Source organism: Giraffa tippelskirchi, chromosome 2 (assembly GCF_054371585.1).
Source record: "Giraffa tippelskirchi isolate mGirTip1 chromosome 2, T2T-mGirTip1v1.2.pri, whole genome shotgun sequence".
NCBI lineage: Eukaryota > Metazoa > Chordata > Mammalia > Artiodactyla > Giraffidae > Giraffa > Giraffa tippelskirchi.
This window is the reverse complement of record NC_137276.1, coordinates 139,873,278-139,892,238: the sequence shown is the minus strand read 5'-3', so window position 1 is coordinate 139,892,238 and position 18,961 is coordinate 139,873,278. Positions and strand designations below refer to the sequence as shown.

At 42.8% G+C, this 18,961-nt stretch overlaps 1 protein-coding gene across 2 annotated transcripts in view; it reads left to right on the top strand.

Moving 5' to 3' along the window:
- Positions 1-1,467: 1,467 nt before the first annotated feature.
- SLC2A2 (solute carrier family 2 member 2) overlaps positions 1,468-18,961 on the top strand; it is a 37,834-nt gene continuing 20,340 nt past the window's right edge. The window contains exons 1-3 of one of the 2 annotated variants that reach the window (XM_081570894.1): positions 1,468-1,618; positions 14,715-14,807; positions 18,064-18,320. In XM_081570894.1, the coding sequence (XP_081427020.1) occupies positions 18,208-18,320 (113 nt within the window). In that variant the 5' untranslated portion in view covers positions 1,468-1,618; positions 14,715-14,807; positions 18,064-18,207. Of the gene's footprint in view, positions 1,619-7,128; positions 7,144-14,714; positions 14,808-18,063; positions 18,321-18,961 lie in introns of those variants that run through there. The other variant, XM_081570893.1, reaches the window with a different exon arrangement.

Sequence of the window (18,961 nt, the reverse complement as noted above, 5' to 3'; positions counted from 1 at the left end):
AAACCTCCGTGATATGAATGACACAAATCCACTCATTAGGTGGCTCCTTGTTCTTTTCAGGAGCCCTCATTGACCTCAAGGACAAATAACACAAACCCCAGGCGAAAAGAAGGAGCAGAACTCATGTAGCTCATCAACCTTGGTGGTCACAGGACCCTGTACTAACTTTTGGAGAGGATGATAGGGACAAAAAATCATGGAAACTGAGAGCAGAAAGATACTAAGAGCTGACATGTGCTGAGAGCTGACGATGTGCTGGGCTTTATTCTAAGCACTGTATCCATACTATCTTATTTAACCCTCACAACAATCCCTAGAGACTGATACAATCTTCATCTTTCATGTGACGAGACAGAGATTATCCAGTTTGTTCTATAGATGAAACTTAGAGAAGTTGAGTAAGACTTGCCCATAGTCAAAGAGCTAACCCTTTGGGGAGGGAAAACCCAAAAGACATCTCTTGACCCCGGTCCAGTGCTCCAAACCCTTATAAGAGGGTGGCAAGAATTCATTTTACAAGGTTCACTGGGTTCAGAAAAGACGTAAAACCATTCCAGGAAGGGGAAACTTTCCATCATTTCCAGAGTAATTGATGGCCAGTAGGCTAAAGGGGTCAACCAGGTGTCATCTGGAGTGGCCAGAAGTAGAGACACAGCTGCTCTTCTCCTCATGTTCTCTCTCAGACCAGCAGAGGCCTGGGGTGCTGGAAAGGGCTATCTGGACACCCAAGGGACTGGGCATCACTTGTCTACAGGTTCTGAGCCACGCTAGGAAAGCAAACTAAGAGGAAGCTTCTTGAGGAGGAGGAGGAGTTAAACTAAGACCTCATCCTAACATGGCAGACAGGACAAATGTGGAGAGGAGGTAAAGTGATAGAAACAAAAGTAGGAGATTCAAAGGGTATGGTGAATTGGAAAGATACCTACCAAACTGAAAACAGAGACATCTCTAACCAACTGTTGTGGCTGAAAGTGGTGGTAGAGAGAGGGTCATTTCAGCTTTATCTGTAGCCTACAAAATTTTCTCAGTGACAATGGTCTCATGTATTTATACTTAATTTGCTATTGAAATGAAGTAAATATTTTTGAAAGAAGAAAAACAGATAAATGAAAGGTGAGAGCAGTGTCTAGACTTGTACAGCTAGGGTAGCTTTTCAACTGGTACCTGAGACTCCCAATGTGAGTCACTGAATGGCTATTAAGGTCACTGTATCAGTCCAAGAGGGGCTTCCCTGGTGGCTCAGCAGTAAAGAACCCACTGCCAATGCAGGAGATATAAGAGAGGTATAAGGAGATATAAGGTTTAATCCCTGGGTCAGGAAGATCCTCTGGAGAAGGAAATGGTAACCCACTCCAGTATTCTTGCCTGTGAAATCTCATGGACAGAGAAGCCTGGCAGGCTACAGTCTGTGGGGTCACAAAGAGTCGGACATGACTTAGTGACTAAACAACCACAATCTGTCCAAGAAGTCAAGATAGTCACAGCCCCAGTGACCAGGGCTATTTCCTCTTCCCTGCACCTGGGGGCCATAGGTTTTCCTTTGGGAAGGGGTCAAGAGGTCCCCTAGGGAGAGAGAGAGAGATTTTGAGGAATTGTCTCGTGTGGTTGTGGATGCTTGGTGAGTCCAGAATATGATGGGCGGTGGGGGGGAAGGGGGTGCAGAGGGGAGGCTGGCAAGCTGGGAAGTCAGGAAGGAGTTAGAGTTTGAGTCTAAAGCCTGAGAATTCCCTCTTGCTCAGGAGACGTCAGGTTTTTGTTCTATCAGACTTTCAATGGATTGGATGAGACCCTCCCACATTCTGGAAGGTAACCCACTTTATTTAGTGTCTACTGATTTTAATACAAATCTCATCCAAACCTATCACAGAAATATCCAGAATAATGTTTAATCAAATGTCTGGGCAGTGTGGCCTGCCAAGTTGAGACATCACATTAATCATCACAACATGTAACCTTTGAGGACCTTAAGAAAATTGTCCTGTGCTGAGACTAAGAGGGAAGGACATGGGGCAGATTATTTATGCCAGTTCTGTCTGCGGCAGCCAATAAATTAGCCTATTTCCTTTATTCCTTTTCTTTCTTTTAAACTTTCCCATTACTGAGTCAATTCAATGACTAATCTATCGGTGGGTTAGGAGTAACTGGAGCTTCCCCGGTGGCTCAGATGGTAAAGAATCAATGCAGGAGGCCTGGGTTCGATCCCTGAGTCGGGAAGATCCCCTGGAGAAGGAAATGGCAACCCACTCCAGTATTCATGCCTGGAGAAGCCCATGGACAGAAGAATCTGGCAGGCTACAGTCCATAGGGTCCCTGAGTCAGACACAACTAAGGGCCTAACACACACAAAAAGGGATTAGTAGATTTTTCTGGCTAGCTCAGTGATCATCTAGCAACACTCAGACACTCTCAGATGATAAACCCAAATGCACATAGAGGCCTGGGGACCTCTTGACCCCTTGCCAAAAGCAAACCTGTGGCCCCCGGGTGCAGGGGAGAGGAAGTATCCCTCGTCACTGGGGCTGTGACTCTCTTGACTTCTTGGACAGATTACTGTTGGTCTTTAGTTGCAAAGTCATGTCCGACTCTTTTTCAAAGTGAGTACCCCTGCTTTCTCTTCCTAAGCACCTGCTTCGTTTCTTTCATGGAAAGTAAACCCCACATGAGCAGATACTCGGTTTTGTTCGTTGTTGTGACTAGTGCCCACAAAGATGTTCAGTAAATACTGCATTTATTGAATGTTAAATCGATAAATGTCCCAATGCCAGGCTCCGACTATTGCAAGAAAGTAACTCTTTTTGAACTTCTTTCATTTGTTAAACAAATATTGAGTGCCTACTATGTACCAGGCACTCTCAAGCTGCTGCAGATAACAAGAAGGGCAAAGTCTCCTCCACATTCATGGAACTTAAATGTGGGGAGGAAAGTGGACCGTGATAGACTGTAGCCTATCACGCTCCTCTCTCCATGGGATTTTCCAGGCAAGAGTACTGCAGTGGGTTGCCATTTTCTTCTCCAGAGGATCTTCCCGACTCAGGGATTGAACCCAGGTCTCCTGCATTGTGGGCAGACACTTAATCATCTGAGCCACCAGGGAAGTCCAAATAATAAAATAGTAACAAATAATAAATTTAAATAACAAAATAATTTCAATATTTGATATTTTAATAATTAGATATTTTGACTAGACATTTCAACTTATTAAATGTTTAATTTTTTTATAAATGTTTAATTTTTAATAAATAATGGTAAATCAGATTTCAAGCATAGATCTATGAAGAAAATAAAGCAGAGTAACAGGCCTGAGAATGAGTTGGGAGGTAGGTTGTGCCCACCTTAAGAAGCCTGCTTGGAGAGCCTCGGTGAGCCCTCAAGGGAATGTAGAGGAGCCAATCTCAGACAAGCCTGGGGAGGAGTGCTGAAGGCAGAGCCACATCAAGTACAAAGGTGCTGAGACTGGAACACGTTAATCAAGTCCGAGGACAGTGTGGCTCAGCCCAGAGAAGGAGAGCAGTAAAAGGCTAGGTCAGTGTCAAGGAAAGCTATATCAAATCAGCCTCTCAAGCTGTGATGACCAGTGTGGGTTTCCTTCTAAAGGTGACAAGGGAAGTCTTTGGAGACTTTTTTTTTTCTTTTTTTTTTTTAATCAGTTTATTTTTTATTTTTTAACTTTACAATATTGTATTTGTTTTGCCATATATTGACATGAATCCACCATGGGTGTACATGTTTTTCCCCTCCAGAACCCCCCTTCCACCTCCCTCCCCATCCCATCCCTCCAGGTCATCCCGGTGCACCAGCCCCGAGCACCCTGTATCATGCATTGAACCTGAACTGGCGATTCATTTCACATATGATAATTTACATGCTTCAGTGCCATTCTCCCATATCATCCCGCCCTTGCCCTCTCCCACAGATTTCATGATACTGTTCTATTTATCTGTGTCTCTTTTGATGTCTCGCATACAGGGTTATCTTTACCGATTGACTAGAGACTTTTAAGCAAGGGGTATTACTTTCTGGTGCATGAGCCATAAGAGCTGTGGGTTCAATCCTGGATCAGGAAGAGATCCCTGGAGGAGGGCATGGCAACTCACTCCAGTATTCTTGCCTGGAGAATCCCATGGACAGAGGAGTCCATGAGGCCACAAAGAGTCAGACACCACTGAAGCGACTTAGCATGCATGCATTACTGTCTGGTTTACTTTTTAAATCACCATTGGCTTCTCTGTCAAAAAGATGCTGTAGGATGAGACTGGGGGCAGAGAAGCCAGGCTGGGCAGTCACATTCAGGAGAGATGCTGGTGGGATGGATCAGAGTGGGATCTGTGGAGAGGGTGAGATGAGGCAGGCTACAATGAGCACAAGTTTGACTCAGAAATCTTAAAATACACTGGCCTTCTTCAGAATCTAGGACTTCCCAATATTCTTCCTACACTCCTGGCTTGGCCCAGTTTGAACTCATTTTATTTGGTTCCCCAGAGATGCGTTTGCACTTCTCCATACCTGATCCGATCAGAGAGGAACACGGCATGCTAAGAGAGTGAGTTGTCTTTTTTCCATTTATAGAAATAAACTCTTATTTCACTCAAAGTACAGATATTACGGGGTTTCCCAGGTGGCTCAGCCTGTAAAGAACCTACCTGCCGATGCAGAAGAAGCAGAAGTAGGTTCAATCCCTGGGTGAGGAAGATCCCCTGGAGAAGGGAATGGCTACCCACTCCAGTATTCCTGCCTGGAAAATCCCCATGGACAGAGGAGCCTGGCAAGCTACAGTCCATGGGGTCACAAAGAGTCGGACGTGACTGAGCCACTGGGCGGGCAAAGATAATACAGAAAAAAGGAGGGGAAGCTCTTTTCCATCCTTGGAAAACTCTCTCCAGTTAGAGCCACTGGTGCCTACTATGAAGATTAAATTAATCAAGACGTAATCAGAATATGACTTGAAGTGTTTAAAAAGTGAATCCTAAAACAAACAAACAAAAAACCCCCACCACACAGAGCTGGTTTTGCACCCCCCACAGGGCATCTCTGGGTGATTCCAGGCACTGGTGCACCTCATTGGGTGGCCCCCATCCCGACAGCAAAGCAAGAAAAGGCTGACTTTATCTCACAACCAGGGAAACATGGAGATAACTCCAGGCAATCTGACCCGCCGCTCCTCGGGTGGGCCCTAAGGCAGACTCTCCTGAGAGGTTGAAATGCATTATCAGTTCTCCGAGAGCTAAATACCAATGCAGTCACTGTTAATAATTCCTCCACCCTACAACTGGAGATAAAATTTCAGCCCATCCCTAAAGGGTGCAGAGATTACTTGTTTCTGAGTAAGAGCAGAACAGGAGAGGTCTGGGCTAAACCAGAGGAAACTGGTCTGGGTGGCTTAAGGTCCCGCATCCCAGGTTAACGAATAGCAGGGCGCACTTCCAATGGAGAGAACAGCTACCCTGCACGCGCTGCGCAGCTCCAACCTAGTAAAAGTTAAAGGTTTCCTGACCTCACGCCGCACTCAAGGCCATCTCTTAAAAGGAAAATTCCAAAAACAAAGGTTGGTAAACAGAGGGGACTATCATTTTTGATGGCAGCACAAAGACTTTCTGGCAGAATGTCATGTCACTAGAAAATGATTGCTAAGGAGTCCTCTCCTGATTAAAGAATCTCTGACAATGGTTGTGGGCATCACCAGCTGAAACTAGAGGAGAAAGCCAGGAGCCAGGCTATGCACTAAGGGCAGTGTAGCTACCTGGGGTCTTCAAAGTCTGATTTCAAAACTGCTCCCCAAAGCGTGGCTGTGCAACAGAGGGTGCCTTCTGTTATGATTGAATCAGTTAATGCGTGTAAAGTGCTGAGAGCAGCACCTGGCACTAGCAAGAACTCATAAAGATTAACTATCTTTGCTAATAATACTCGTTCATGCCTTTCCACCAAGAAATTACTGTATTGTTGTCTAGGGTTACGTTTATCTCTCCTTATGCATTGTGAACTCTGAAGTGTCTTTTAATATCATGCATCTCAGAGCCTGGGACTGTGATTTGAAATGAATTATTTACTCACTTGCATTATCTGGTAGAAGTGAGAGAAATGGAAAGAGGGCGGAGAAATAAAAGACGAATGAAGTCTGAGTTTCCTTTATGTCCTCATCCTCTGTTTCTTTGTAACACCCGTCATTTAGGGGCTGTTCCTTACATTTTCTCTGTTGGACACTGGTTCCAGTTGAGCCTCAGTGGAACCAGTAACACTCTCTGCTAGACACAGTTCAAGCTCAACCAAATGAGATGTCACCTGTCTCCCCATAAGGACTGGACATCATAGAGGATACACAGAAGGCACAAGCCCAAGCCCTGTGAGCAGGTTTATTTGAGACCTCTACACTACTGCCCCTAACAGGTACTTCCTGACATACGCTGAACCAATAACAGTAATAGCAAAAACAATAGCAGCCAACATTTGCTGAGCACTTATTATTTCATATATTACCACATTTAACCCAACCAGTAAAGTGCATATTCTAATCTTTTTTCAGGTGAAAAAACTAAGGCACAGAAAATTCTCATGCTTAAGGTCACACCACTAGTAAACTGGTGAGATTCAAACCCACCTTCATGACTCTGCAAGTTCATTCAGATAACCACTCAAGCCTACACTGACCCCTGGCCACACAGTCTGGCTCTGAGGCACAAGCACGACAGCACTGGTTCTCTGCAGGGCATGTGCCTCCTGTGTGCCTGTCTCTCTTGTCCCCACTACAGAGCGTGGCAGCCCAGCATATCTCATTTTCTACAAAAGACTCTATAAGCTTTCTTTTTCACTCGCCCCTGGTTACTGCCACACTTAGCATGTGCCTTAAAATACAACCGTCTCTGGTTTGTAACTTATACCGAAGAAACCTGCTCCCATTTTCTTTCCTGGTGGAACAAAGACATTGACGCCACAGGTGACAGAGGCAAAGCATTTATTGATTAGATTCTCGTCAATATTCACCTCTGCCCAAGACTTGGCCTCGTGCCTCCTAGCCTGGCCCCTCCTATTCTAATGTATAACTAGTCTCAGAAAGCTGGAGAAGGACAGTCAGAAGCTGGCCACCGCATCTGCCACTCTAGACCTGGAACTAAGAGGAGGACTCCGACCCATAAAATGACAGAAGATAAGGTACAGTTGCATTATGTCCATGTGAGGACATGAATAGGGAAATCTGTTCAAGTCAGTGAGCACATTGAGGATTATGTAGGAGCATATTGAAGATTTGGGGGATGTCAGGTGTAGCTACTACAGATGAGCCCTTCTTCTCTTGGCCAATCGATAGTTAACTTGGCTGCTAAAAAATCATATTTTTTCAGTAATTGGAAGTTTAAGGATATTTGCTTTGTTTTCTGACTAGCCTGTGTAATGTTTTCTTGAGTGGTAATGCATAACCACATTACTGAAGGAATGTGCAAAAATGGGCACTTTAACCTAAATCTAACTAATCATGAAACTGATCTGAAATCTTCAAAAATATCAATATATGAGAAGGACTGTCCTAGATTAAAGGAGACTAAAAAGGACTATTCTAGATTAAAAGAGACAAAGAAGAACTGACAGCCAAATGCAACAAGTGATCTTAGATTGTGGAAGGAAGAAGAAAACAGCTCCAAGGGACAATATGGGGATAGAAATTGTGGGTATATTAGATAATATTTTATAACTACTACATTCTTGGATATGATAATGGTATTGTAATTATGTAGGAGAATGTCTTTTTCTTAGTGAGTACATGCTGAAGTATTTAGGAGTAAAGTGACATAAATATCTGATACTTATTTTTGAATGATTCCCCCAAATAACACACAGACACACATAGTGAGAATGAAACAAATGTAAAGGCTAACCATTGGTGAACACAGGTGAAGGTTATGGAGTGTTCACTGCACTAGCCTTTCAATTTCTCTGTAGATATAACACTTTTCAAAAATAAAAACTTGAAAAGAGAAAGAGTATAGTGCTATTGCTCCCTTATGAGTGTTCCCCAACCAAATCACAGTCATACAAGTAGGTAAATGGGTGTTCGAGGAGGGACCTTTGAGTTCTGATCTGGTGTAACTTACTCTGCCGAGCCTTCCTTCATGTCAGTAAGTGACAAGGCTAGGAGCACAGGCTTTGTGGTCATGATCCTGGATTGGGAGTGTGCTAATGTTGCCTACCTGCTGTGATATGGGGGTTAAGTTCTTTAACTGACCTATCCACCAGTTGAGAGTTTAAGGATATTTGCTCTGTTTTCTGACTAGTCTGTGTAATGTTTTCTCAAATGGTTTTTCTCTCTTGCAACAAATTAAAAACACACTGGAATAGAACATAAGGATATAGTATGGGAGATACAGGGATTATAATAGTTCTTTACTGTATGGGGCTTCCCTAGTGGCTCAGACAGTAAAGAGTCTGCCTGCAATGCGGGACACCTGGGTTTGATACCCGGGTTGGAAAGATCCCCTGGAGAAGGAAATGGCAACCCACTCCAGTACCCTTGCCCAGAAAATCCCATGGACGGAGGAGCCTAGTAGGCTCCAGTCCATGGGGCTGCAAAGAGTCAGACATGATTGAGCGACTTTACTTTCTTTCTTTTTACTGTATTGGAGTAATTAAATGAGATAATATTAGAGAAACTCAGATGACAAACAGTTTACTATCAATAGCTGTGTGTTTGTATAATGTATATTTAAGGAATACTAACTAGGATTTCATGATTTCCTATTATAGCCCAGGATACAGCTAAAGTAGATGAAACTTTAAAAGCAGTATAAAGATAAATATTGAGTTAATAACTATACAGACGATATGTAGATTTGGCAAAAGAAAATCATGAAGGTAGTGTTCAAACAACTGAAGTTTGGTAGATACTGCAAAACAGAAGGTGCTTGTCCGCAGTGCCTAGCACACAGAAGATACTCAAGTTTCATTTAAAATGCTATTACCTTCCCTTAGGAGCCTTAGAAATTGTGCTATAGCACTTCTCTTGAAAATTAAAGAATTGCCTAAAAAGTGAACCCAGAAAGAATGAGAACTAATGTAAAGCACTATGTGTTGCCTTTGTAAATTCACCCAGCTTGAAAGGAGTGAGCTAAGCACGGGACTGAGGGGAAGGAGACCTGGATTCTCACTCTGGATATAGCCAGTAATGCTTTGTATAATTTAAAGGACTTCGATTCTCCAACTGAAAAAGGAAGAGATTAGATTAGAATCCATTGCTCTCAAAGGTCCCTTGAAACTTGAAAATTCTTGAGAAACTTGAGAAGCTTGAGAAACTCCTGGACTTTTCCAAAGTTGAGTGCAAGATCGCCTTTGACTTGATGTTTGTGGTATTTTGTAGGGGAAACAGTACAAGCTTCTCCTCCCCGCCTAGTCAATCAATAGCTGCTGAAAATCTGAAAATCGTTTTGTTTAGCAGTGGGAGTTTAAAATGAGCTCTGGGTTCCAATAAAAGAGTATCTGTTATTTACCAGCTATGTGTGTTGGGAATGCCACTTAGTCTCTGAGCCCTGGTTTCCTCAGCTGTAAAATGGGCATATTTTGTAGTAGTGTTGTGAAAACCATACGTTTGAAAAATTGACAGGTGGTTTTTTGGCAAGAGTGATGAACAAAATGATAATGATGTGATTAAAAATCAGTTGTTTTATAGCTCTTTTACTATTTATAGGAAGACCATAGTGTGTGTCTTATTCAGTATTTATTATAATTCTATGCATAACTTTTATACCCATTTTGAGGGCAAAAAACTGACACTTGGAGATGTTAAGGGCCTGGATGGGACTCTTATAGGTTTCCTGACTCCCAAGTTGATTTGTTTTTCCTAATGGACTCCATCTGACCTCTAAGTCACAAAACAACCACCATATTTTGTTCTATGTTAAGGTTCAGCCCACTTGCCCACATTCTTTTCTTCTACATTTATCCAGCAGCATATGTTTAATTGGATATAGAGCATAGCTTTCTTTAACTTAAAATTATTAAGCTCCAAATGTCTTTCAAAAAGTGCAGGCTTAATACCTTGCTACCTATGAAAAGGTTGAGAAAAGACTTGAATATCTTCTACCACTTGGTGGTTACAGGCCTTCAGGCAAGTTCCTTATCCTTCCTATATCATTTTTCCAATATGTAAAATGGTAGAATTCCAACCTACAAGTTATTGAGAGAAAAGACAGACCAGTTAGAACACAGAGCCTGGATAGAGTAAGCTCCCAGCTAAGTTTTCACTGGCTCCTATGGACTTATTTGTGGGTCAGTCTCTTGGATGATAGATTGAATGAATTAGAGTTAATGGGCTAATTCAAATTTAGTAGTTTTCAAAATTCTCCCTCTCATAAACAGAACTTTCTCTGACCAAATCTAACCACATAGCAGGTTGACTACAAATGTTACCTCTTTTTATTTGACAATGGAAAAGGAAAAGATGGGATGCAAAGAGCCAGTTCAGAATGGAGTTCAGAGAGGGAAATCAAGCCTGAAAATAAGAGATATGAAACAAAAAAGAAAATGCAATCAAACAGTTCCAGAGACTTCGATATTTGGAATGACCACTTCAGTTGGGAATTCAAATCACCCGCTTAAAATAAACGAGATTGCTCCTTATCTGACCAAAAATTTCTCTCTCAAGGAGTTAAAGTAGGGAACTACAGGCCATAGCGTGGCAGGACCAGAGCCTTCACTAAAGAAAAGAAGCCAGGAAGACCAGAGGACAAAAGTTTTAAGAACATCCTACGATTTCTAAATATTTAAAACCTCTCCTGAGTGGGACGAATGAAGAAAGTAGCATCGACATATATACACTATCATGTATAAAATAGATGGCAGGTGGGAAGTTGCTATATAACACAGGCAGCCCAGCCTGGTGCTCTGTGATGACCTAAAGGGGTGGGCTGGGAGGAGGGGACAGAGGCTCAGAAGGGAGGAGACCCAGTTCCAGTTCCAATTCCATTTCAGTCGCTCAGTCATATCCAAATCTTTGCAACCCCATGGACTGCAGGACAGCAGCCTTCCCTGTCCATCATCAACTCCTGGAGTTTCCTTAAACTCCTGTCCATTGAGTCCATGATGCCATCCAACCACCTCATCCTCTGTCATCCCCTTCTCCTCCTGCCCTCAATCATTCCCAGCATCAGGGTCTTTTCAAATGAGTTAGTTCTTCGAATCAGGTGGCCAAAGTATTGGAGTTTCATCTTCAGCATCAGTTTTTCCAATGAATATTCAAGACTGATTTCCTTTAGGATGGACTGGTTGGATCTCCGTGCTGTCCAAGGGACTCTCAAGAGTCTTCTCCAACACCACAGTTCAAAAGCATCAATTCTTCAGTGCTCAGCTTTCTTTATAGTCCAACTCTCACATCCATACATGACCACTGAAAAAACCATAGCCTTGACTAGATGGACCTTTGTTGATATATATATATATATATATATATATATATATATATAGTGACTGATTCAAGTTGCTGTATGACAGAAACCAAAACAACATTTTAAAGCAATTGTCTTACAATTAAAAAATAAATTTAAAAACCTCTCTCTCCTATCTCCTTCTCAGTGGTTTTTTTTGTTATCCTTAAGTGGAAGAAAGTGATCTTAGGAGCAACTCCAGTATTCCTACAGCAATGACTTAGAACAATTTAATTGGGAGGTAATGAAACAGGAGTTCTATCTTTAAAAATTAACTTTTATTTTTGTCAAGGAAATGTAGGAACAGCTAACACTGTTGTGACTGAGACTCATTCGGAGCGGCAGAAGAAGGCCGATGGAGTGAGTGAGTGTTTGTGTGTGTGTGTATGTGTTTGTGCATTCGCAAGCGCATGCACTCAGTCGTATCCACTCTTCGAAACCCTCTGGACTGTAGCCTGGGGCTTTCCAGGGTGCTAGTGGTAAAGAACCCACCTGCTGATGCAAGAGACATAAGAGGCGCGGGTTTGATCGCTGGGTTGGGAAGATCCCCTGGAGAAGGGAATACCCGCTCCAGTATTCTGACCTGGAGAATCCCCATGGATGGAGGGGCCAGGTGGGTTACAGTCCATAGGGTCACAAAGAGTTGGACAGGACTGAAGCAACTTAGCACGAAGCATGCACTGACTGTAGCCTGCCAGGCTCCTCTGTCTGTGGAATTTTCGAGGCAAGAATACTGGAGCAGGTTGCCATTTCCTCCTCCAGGGAATCTTGACCCAGGGATCAACCCCTCATCTCTGGGGGCTCCTGCATTGGCAGGTGGATTCTTTACCACTGCACCACCTGGGTACAGCAGACCAAACCTGCTGCAGCCACTACCTTCACCCCCAACTTCCATTTCTGCTCACCACTGCCATGGTCACTGGTTGTACTCAAAATAAGAAGCAAGGAACTATATGCTTGTCTGGTAGGGACTGGAGAGCCAGCAGAGAGCAGAAGCCTCGGGTGGAGTGGGAAGGGCAGTCACTAAGACACGGGGTGCTGGGAGACCCTGCCACCGGAGGGACAGGGGATGTGAGGAGGAAACTGGGAGAGTATATTGTGGCGCTGGGCTTAGGTTCTCCAGCTGAGCTACAGAGGAGCAGTTGAGTAGCCTTTGTTTGCCTTTTCAATTTTTACCAAAAACCTCACAACGGTCTTCTGTGGGTGTGTGAGGATGGCAGGGATTTGTGTGGTGAGTGGTGGGAAAACGCACTTGGAATTGGTGGGTGTTTGGTCATTTGGCTTCAGCATCAAAATTGGCAAATTCTTTGAATATGTGCCCTCTTGGATTTTTTTTTTCCAGTTTAGGAAGTTTAGGATCCTAGATTTTCAGATATGTTTGGCTTTTGAATGTCTGTTTCTGATTCATGAGAAATTCAAAATAACCAAGTAATTAAAAGCATAGGTTCTACATCCAAATCATTATTCTACAACTTACTGGCTGGAAGACCTTAACCTAGTCTAGTAATCTATAAAATAGGGATAGTAACGGTACTGTTGTGAGGAGTGCTGTTGGCAGAATAAGGGCCCTCAAAAGATATCCATAACTTTGTCCCTGGTTGTGTCCTTTGTCCCATGTGAATCTGTTACCTCACACAGAAAAAAAGGGCTTTACAAACGTCTTTACTGTTATGGACCTTGAGATAGGGAGATTCTGTTATGAAGATGGAGGAAGGGCACAACTAATCAAGGAATGTTGTGGCCTCCAGAGCCGGGAATGGCCCTTGCTTTACAGCCGGCACAGACTCTGGTCCTTCAACCAGAAGGAACAAAATTCTATCAACTCAAATTTTCCCCTACATCCTCCAGAAAGGAACACAGCTTGCCAACACCTTAATTATAGTCTGGTGAGACTAGTTTCAGACTTCTGAACTACAAGAACTGTAAAGTAATACATTTGTGTTACTTAAGCCACTAGTTCGTTGATTTTTTTGTAATAGCAACAAGAGAAAACTATTACACACACACACACACACACACAGAGTGTGTGTGTAGTGATGCTAAATCACTTGAGTAATGTCTGACTCTGTCCTACCCCATGGTCTGTAGCCCGCCAGGCTCCTCTGTCCAAGGGATTCTCCAGGCAGGAATACTGGAGTGGGTTGCCATTTCCTTCTCCAGGGGATCTTCCCGGCCCAAGGATCAAACCTGCATCTGTCTCCTGCATTGGCAGGCGGGCTCTCCACCACCAGCACCACCTGGGAAGCCCCTTGTCTTCTGGGAGAGGAGATTTAATGACAAACATGAGAACACAGAACTGTGTATGACAGAGAGCAGATGCACAACAGTCTTTTAGGAGAAAACATTAGCCTGCCAAGTGCAGAGCTGAGTGCTGTGGGAAGAGGTGGTCTCCAGCCAGTGGCTTCTGGGCCTCCTGCCTTGCTGCTCTCCTGCATTCTGTGAGCTCCATGCCTAGCCCTCGCAGCTGCATTTCTGGTTTGGTTCTCAAGTTCAAGTTTACAGGTGCTACTTACAACTCTGCACATACAACATTTTCATACTTCCATGTCAAGATGCAAAGTAAGTGACTCCATTTGTAAAGCAGTTCTTGGAGACAATTTAGTATCGTGTCCTGTGGGTGCTTCTTTAAACATATATGCCCTGATCCCATCACTTAGGGTTTTGTGTTAACTGGAAAATCTTTCATGCTTCCCAGTACATGCCAAGTCTGACACAAGAAACCCCTCTTATCTCCTATCTCAAAACTCTGCCATTCGTGTAAACAAGAACTCAGATTCCCTTGTAGCTCAGTAAAGAATCCACCTGCAATGAAGGAGACCCCTGGAGAAGGCATAGGCTACCCACTTCAGTATTCTTGAGCTTCCTGGGTAACTCAGACGGTAAAGAATTCATCTGCAATGTGGGAGATCCAGGTCGGGAAGATCCCCTGGAGGAGGGCATGGCAACCCACTCCAGTATTCTTACCCGGAGAATCCCATGGACAGAGGAGCCTGACAGGCTATAGTCCATGGGATTGCAGAGTCGGACACAACTGAAGCGACTTAGCACATACACATGTGGAAAAGGATGTTTGTTTCCTTCTCTGGACGAAGCTGTCCCAGACTTTTTGCTGCTTTGGCAGTATAGAAGAAATGAAAGACACCCACAGTCCCATATGAATGAGCCCTGCCAGGAACATAGGGGTATATGATGAATGAGTATCAAGTGGCAAGAACCAGCCCATGGAACCTGTCAGAAGCCCATGGTGCAGACTGACGGACGGTGGGTAACTGAAATTGCCTGGTGTTTCCCAGCCCTGTGTTTCACTCCCCACAGGTCACCGGGACCTTGGTTTTTGCTGTCTTCACCGCTGTGCTGAGTTCCTTCCAGTTTGGATATGACATTGGTGTGATCAATGCACCTCAACAGGCAAGTGAAACGTACAAGTTCTCTTTTTGGCAGTTTCTGTCAGTGACAGAATGATATCAGCTCCTCATCCAGAGAGATAAAGTGTGCCCACATGGGGAACACGTGGTAATCTGGTCTTCTGTCAGGTACCACGTGCGTGGTTCCAACGCTGATAACTTGACCTTTACTCCTCATTTAATAACCCTCATAGAAAAAGAAAGAGTAATAAAAAATTCTTGATCTCTGATTCTGCTGTTCGCTGAGCTCACAGAAAACTTCAGCCAGAATACCACGTGCCAAAAGGATTTAAAAACACACACAAAAAAGGCTTAAGAGCTTATTGCAGCATACATTCAGAGCTCCTAGTCAAAAATGGATGGAAAGAAGGGTGTAAGAAGAAATAGTGGAAGTATAGGTTTTTTTCAGCGCAGAAACATGTGCTGAGCACCAACTCACTGTGTGTCAGGCACCAGCATAGGCTCTCTCCCGCTGATTTGCCCAACAACCTGGTTATGTCCATTTTTTGTTCAGATCAGAGCATTTTGGAGCCTTGGGTGGGGAGGGGGTGGAATCAGATAAAGGTAGCTAAAAGGTACAAACTTTTAACTGTAAGATAAGTATTAGGCATGTGATGTTCAACATGACAAATGTAATTAAATATAATTAATACAGCTGTATATTATATATGAAAGTTGTTAAGAGGGTAAATTCTAAGAGTTCTCATCGCAAGAAAAAAAAAAAAGACAAGCAAAGGAGAAACCCTGTAGGAGCCTAACACTAGAAAGATTCTAGTCCTTCCCTCTAAGTCAGTCTCCCATGTATGATCCAAAGTAAAATAATATAAACCTTTTAAATAAGTCAAGAGGTCCAACAAAGTTTGGGTTTTCTCCACGTTGACTCTTTGGATATTTTTAATATTGGATAGTTTCTATCATTTTTCACTTTTACTGTGTGCATCCCTACTCTGGTTTCCAGGAAATACACAAGAGAGGGATGTCATTTGTCTCAGATCCCACAGCCTGTAAGTGGGGGAAATCAGAACTTCATTCCCTCTGCCCTAACTCAGACCATCAGGTCACTTAGGGTGGGATTGATATCGTGTTCCTCTTCTTAACACCAGTGCCAAGCACAGTGATTGATATAAACATAAAGTGTTTAGTGAATGAAGAAGAGAGAGAGAGACAGAGAAAGAGGAGAAGCTGGGGAAGGGGTGGCATAAGGTGACAATACAAGTTCTGTTGGGTGTTCCCTGTGAATCCACTATATTTTGTCTGCTTCTCTTAACATGGCGGACTCTAAAGAAAATGTAAGAGACTACAGGGTGTGAAAGTGTGAAATATGTACTTTCCAAGTCTGTCTGTTGAAAAGGATTGCTCCTTGAACCAAAAGATGCTCTCTGGTTAGGCACCACATAGCATCATGAATGTGGCAGGTCTTGCCAAGGCTGAGAGATTTAGGGAATCACTGTAGGGGGTCCTATCTTTTTTTCTGTGGCTGATAACATGTGCCAATGTAGCAGGATTCCTGAAATTTGGCATTGGTAGAATCTTTTCTCTTCTTGTGGGAGAACTTTTTAAATCCTTATTTAAACCATCCTCTTCAGTGTTGGACATAAAAATTAATCTAAGGTTCCCCTCCTCTAATCCAAGTCCTAGAGCCAGACCTGACAGCAGAGGTCATCCCTCTCTGGCATCAGGATTAGTGCCCTCTCTATAGCCCCTTCCATCTGTATTTAAAGGGCTGTTTAAACACCATTATGTAAGAAGAATTTGTTTTTTATTAGAATGACGTTTGGAATTATTTTAGGATATTTTAAAATCACACTTTTTATGAGTGTGAAAACTATGCATACCTGTTGCAGAAAGTTTCAGAAAGAAAACCATTAATGATTATTCATGTAGAGCAAACTGCTGAAAACATCTGGGCTATTTCCTTTCGGCCTTTCTTCTGTGTATATTATGCATATAGACTGACCTTCCCATGAGGCAAAGGTCTGGTCAGAGTTCTTTTATCATAAGAGGATGTAAGTTCTCTCCTTCATCAGCTGACTTCACCACATAGGACTTTGCCCAGGTCTGGCAGCCTAGGACAGCTGCACTCCAGGTCCTCCCAGTCGACTGATGCCAAGTGGTGACCAAATCATCCAGAGGAATGACATGGAAGAAGAGCCGGAAGGATGTGCCTTTACTCAATTATACTTTTGTTTGAATTTGCCTCAACTGAAACATTATAAAATCTGGCTCTGTGAAATCTAGTTTTGAACACTGTTTACACTGCTGCACTCAGTGAGGACCCACACAAGACACTTCCTTTCGGTCCCAATACCATCTCAGGGACATCTGAGTTGGTTTTGATCTTCAGAATTCACCAATATGCATGATTGTTTTCCTCTCTTTTCACTGGCTGCTAGGAAACTTATTAATAAATTTATAGGTCACCTAAAGCAAGGATAGAGCACCTGGTGTTTGAATTTTGTATGCTAACTTTATTTTTGGCCTCAACTTTCTCAAACTTTTTTCTTATATCCACTTTTTTGTTTCTGTTAAAATATTTACAGTAACCATTTTAAATCCTGCTATGCAGGGGTAACAGTGGCATTAAAATGTATCTTTTCAGCTTGCAGGATAGTTTCAATTTGGACAGTTGCAAATCTTTAAAACTTGAAGAATTTTACATAAAAATACACATGTCTGGCTTCTCTTTAAAAATTAAAGGCCATGCAATGCTAGTCTCAAATTGCAGCTTCCTCCTTCAGATGGGACAAATAAATCCTGCCCACTCAGTATTATATTCTCAATAGTTGTTGTTTAGTCGTGTCAGACTCTTTGTGACTCCATACACTGTAGCCCACCAGGCTCCTCTGTCCATGGGATTTCTCAAGCAAGAATACTGGAGTGGGTTGCCATTCCCTTCTCCAGGGATCTTCCTGACTCAGGGATTGAACCCATGTCTCCTACATTAGCAAGTGGATTCTTTACCACTGGAGCCCATATTCTCAATAGTTTAGACTGTATTTCAGCCCTCAAGTTATCAAGCTTCTTCTTGCCTCCTTTACTTGTTTTTCCTGCCAGGTTCCTGTTGGCACTGGAATATGTGACCTCTGTTTTATAGGATATGGTCAACTGTAAGCAATCTGTATGCATTAGTATGTGCATAACACACATAATTGAAATAATCCTGCTTGAACACCTAACAAATAGTTTCAAGGAGAAACAAACCAAAAATATACAGAATGTTTGAAATATTTCAGCTATTTTTCTTTATTTTATCTCCTTAGGTAATTATAACCCACTATAGACATGTTCTGGGTGTTTCATTGGATGACCGAAAAGCTGTCAACAACTATGCCCTCAACAATACAGAGGAATTGCCCACAAGTCCAGGAGATCCAACACCAGTCTCTTGGGCTGAGGAAGAGACTATGACATCAGCTAGCCTCATCACCATGTTCTGGTCCCTGTCTGTGTCCAGCTTTGCAGTTGGTGGAATGATTGCATCGTTCTTTGGAGGGCTGCTTGGGGACAAGCTTGGAAGGTAGGCAAATTTCATAAATAAGCATACAGACAGAAAAGTCACTATTTGGGGTTTCAGAATTTGTTTAGAAAGAAATCATCTTCCATTTTGTGGGATAGTTTTAGAGTTGTTTTTTTCAACTCATGACCTTATGAGTTAGGTTGGTATTGGACCAAATAAAGACTTCCCTGGTGTCTTAGATGGTAAAGAATCTGAATGCAATGCAGGAGACCCAGGTTTGATCCCTGGGTCAGGAAGTTCCCCTGGAAAAAGAAATAACAACCCACTCCAGTATTATTTCATGGAGAATTCCATGGACAGAGGAGCCTGGCGGGCTACACTCCATGGGGTCACAAAAAGTTGGACACAACCAAGCGACTTTCACTTTCTGGACCAAATAATAGAGAAAGCTGTTGCAGTAAACTACTTAATTGTGAAGATATTTACAGAACAAGTGAATTTTGTGTGTATTTCTAGATAATCACTTTGATTCTCTGACTTTATAACTTATAAAACATATTAAGAAACCACAGCCCAAGTGGTTTACTCAGGAACTCAAGGGAAGAGTCAAACATGGAATTTTTAAATCTATTGTTGGCTTCACCAAATTGCTCAGTTTCTCAGACATCCAGTTTTCCTTTTCAGATTAGAATTTGACATCT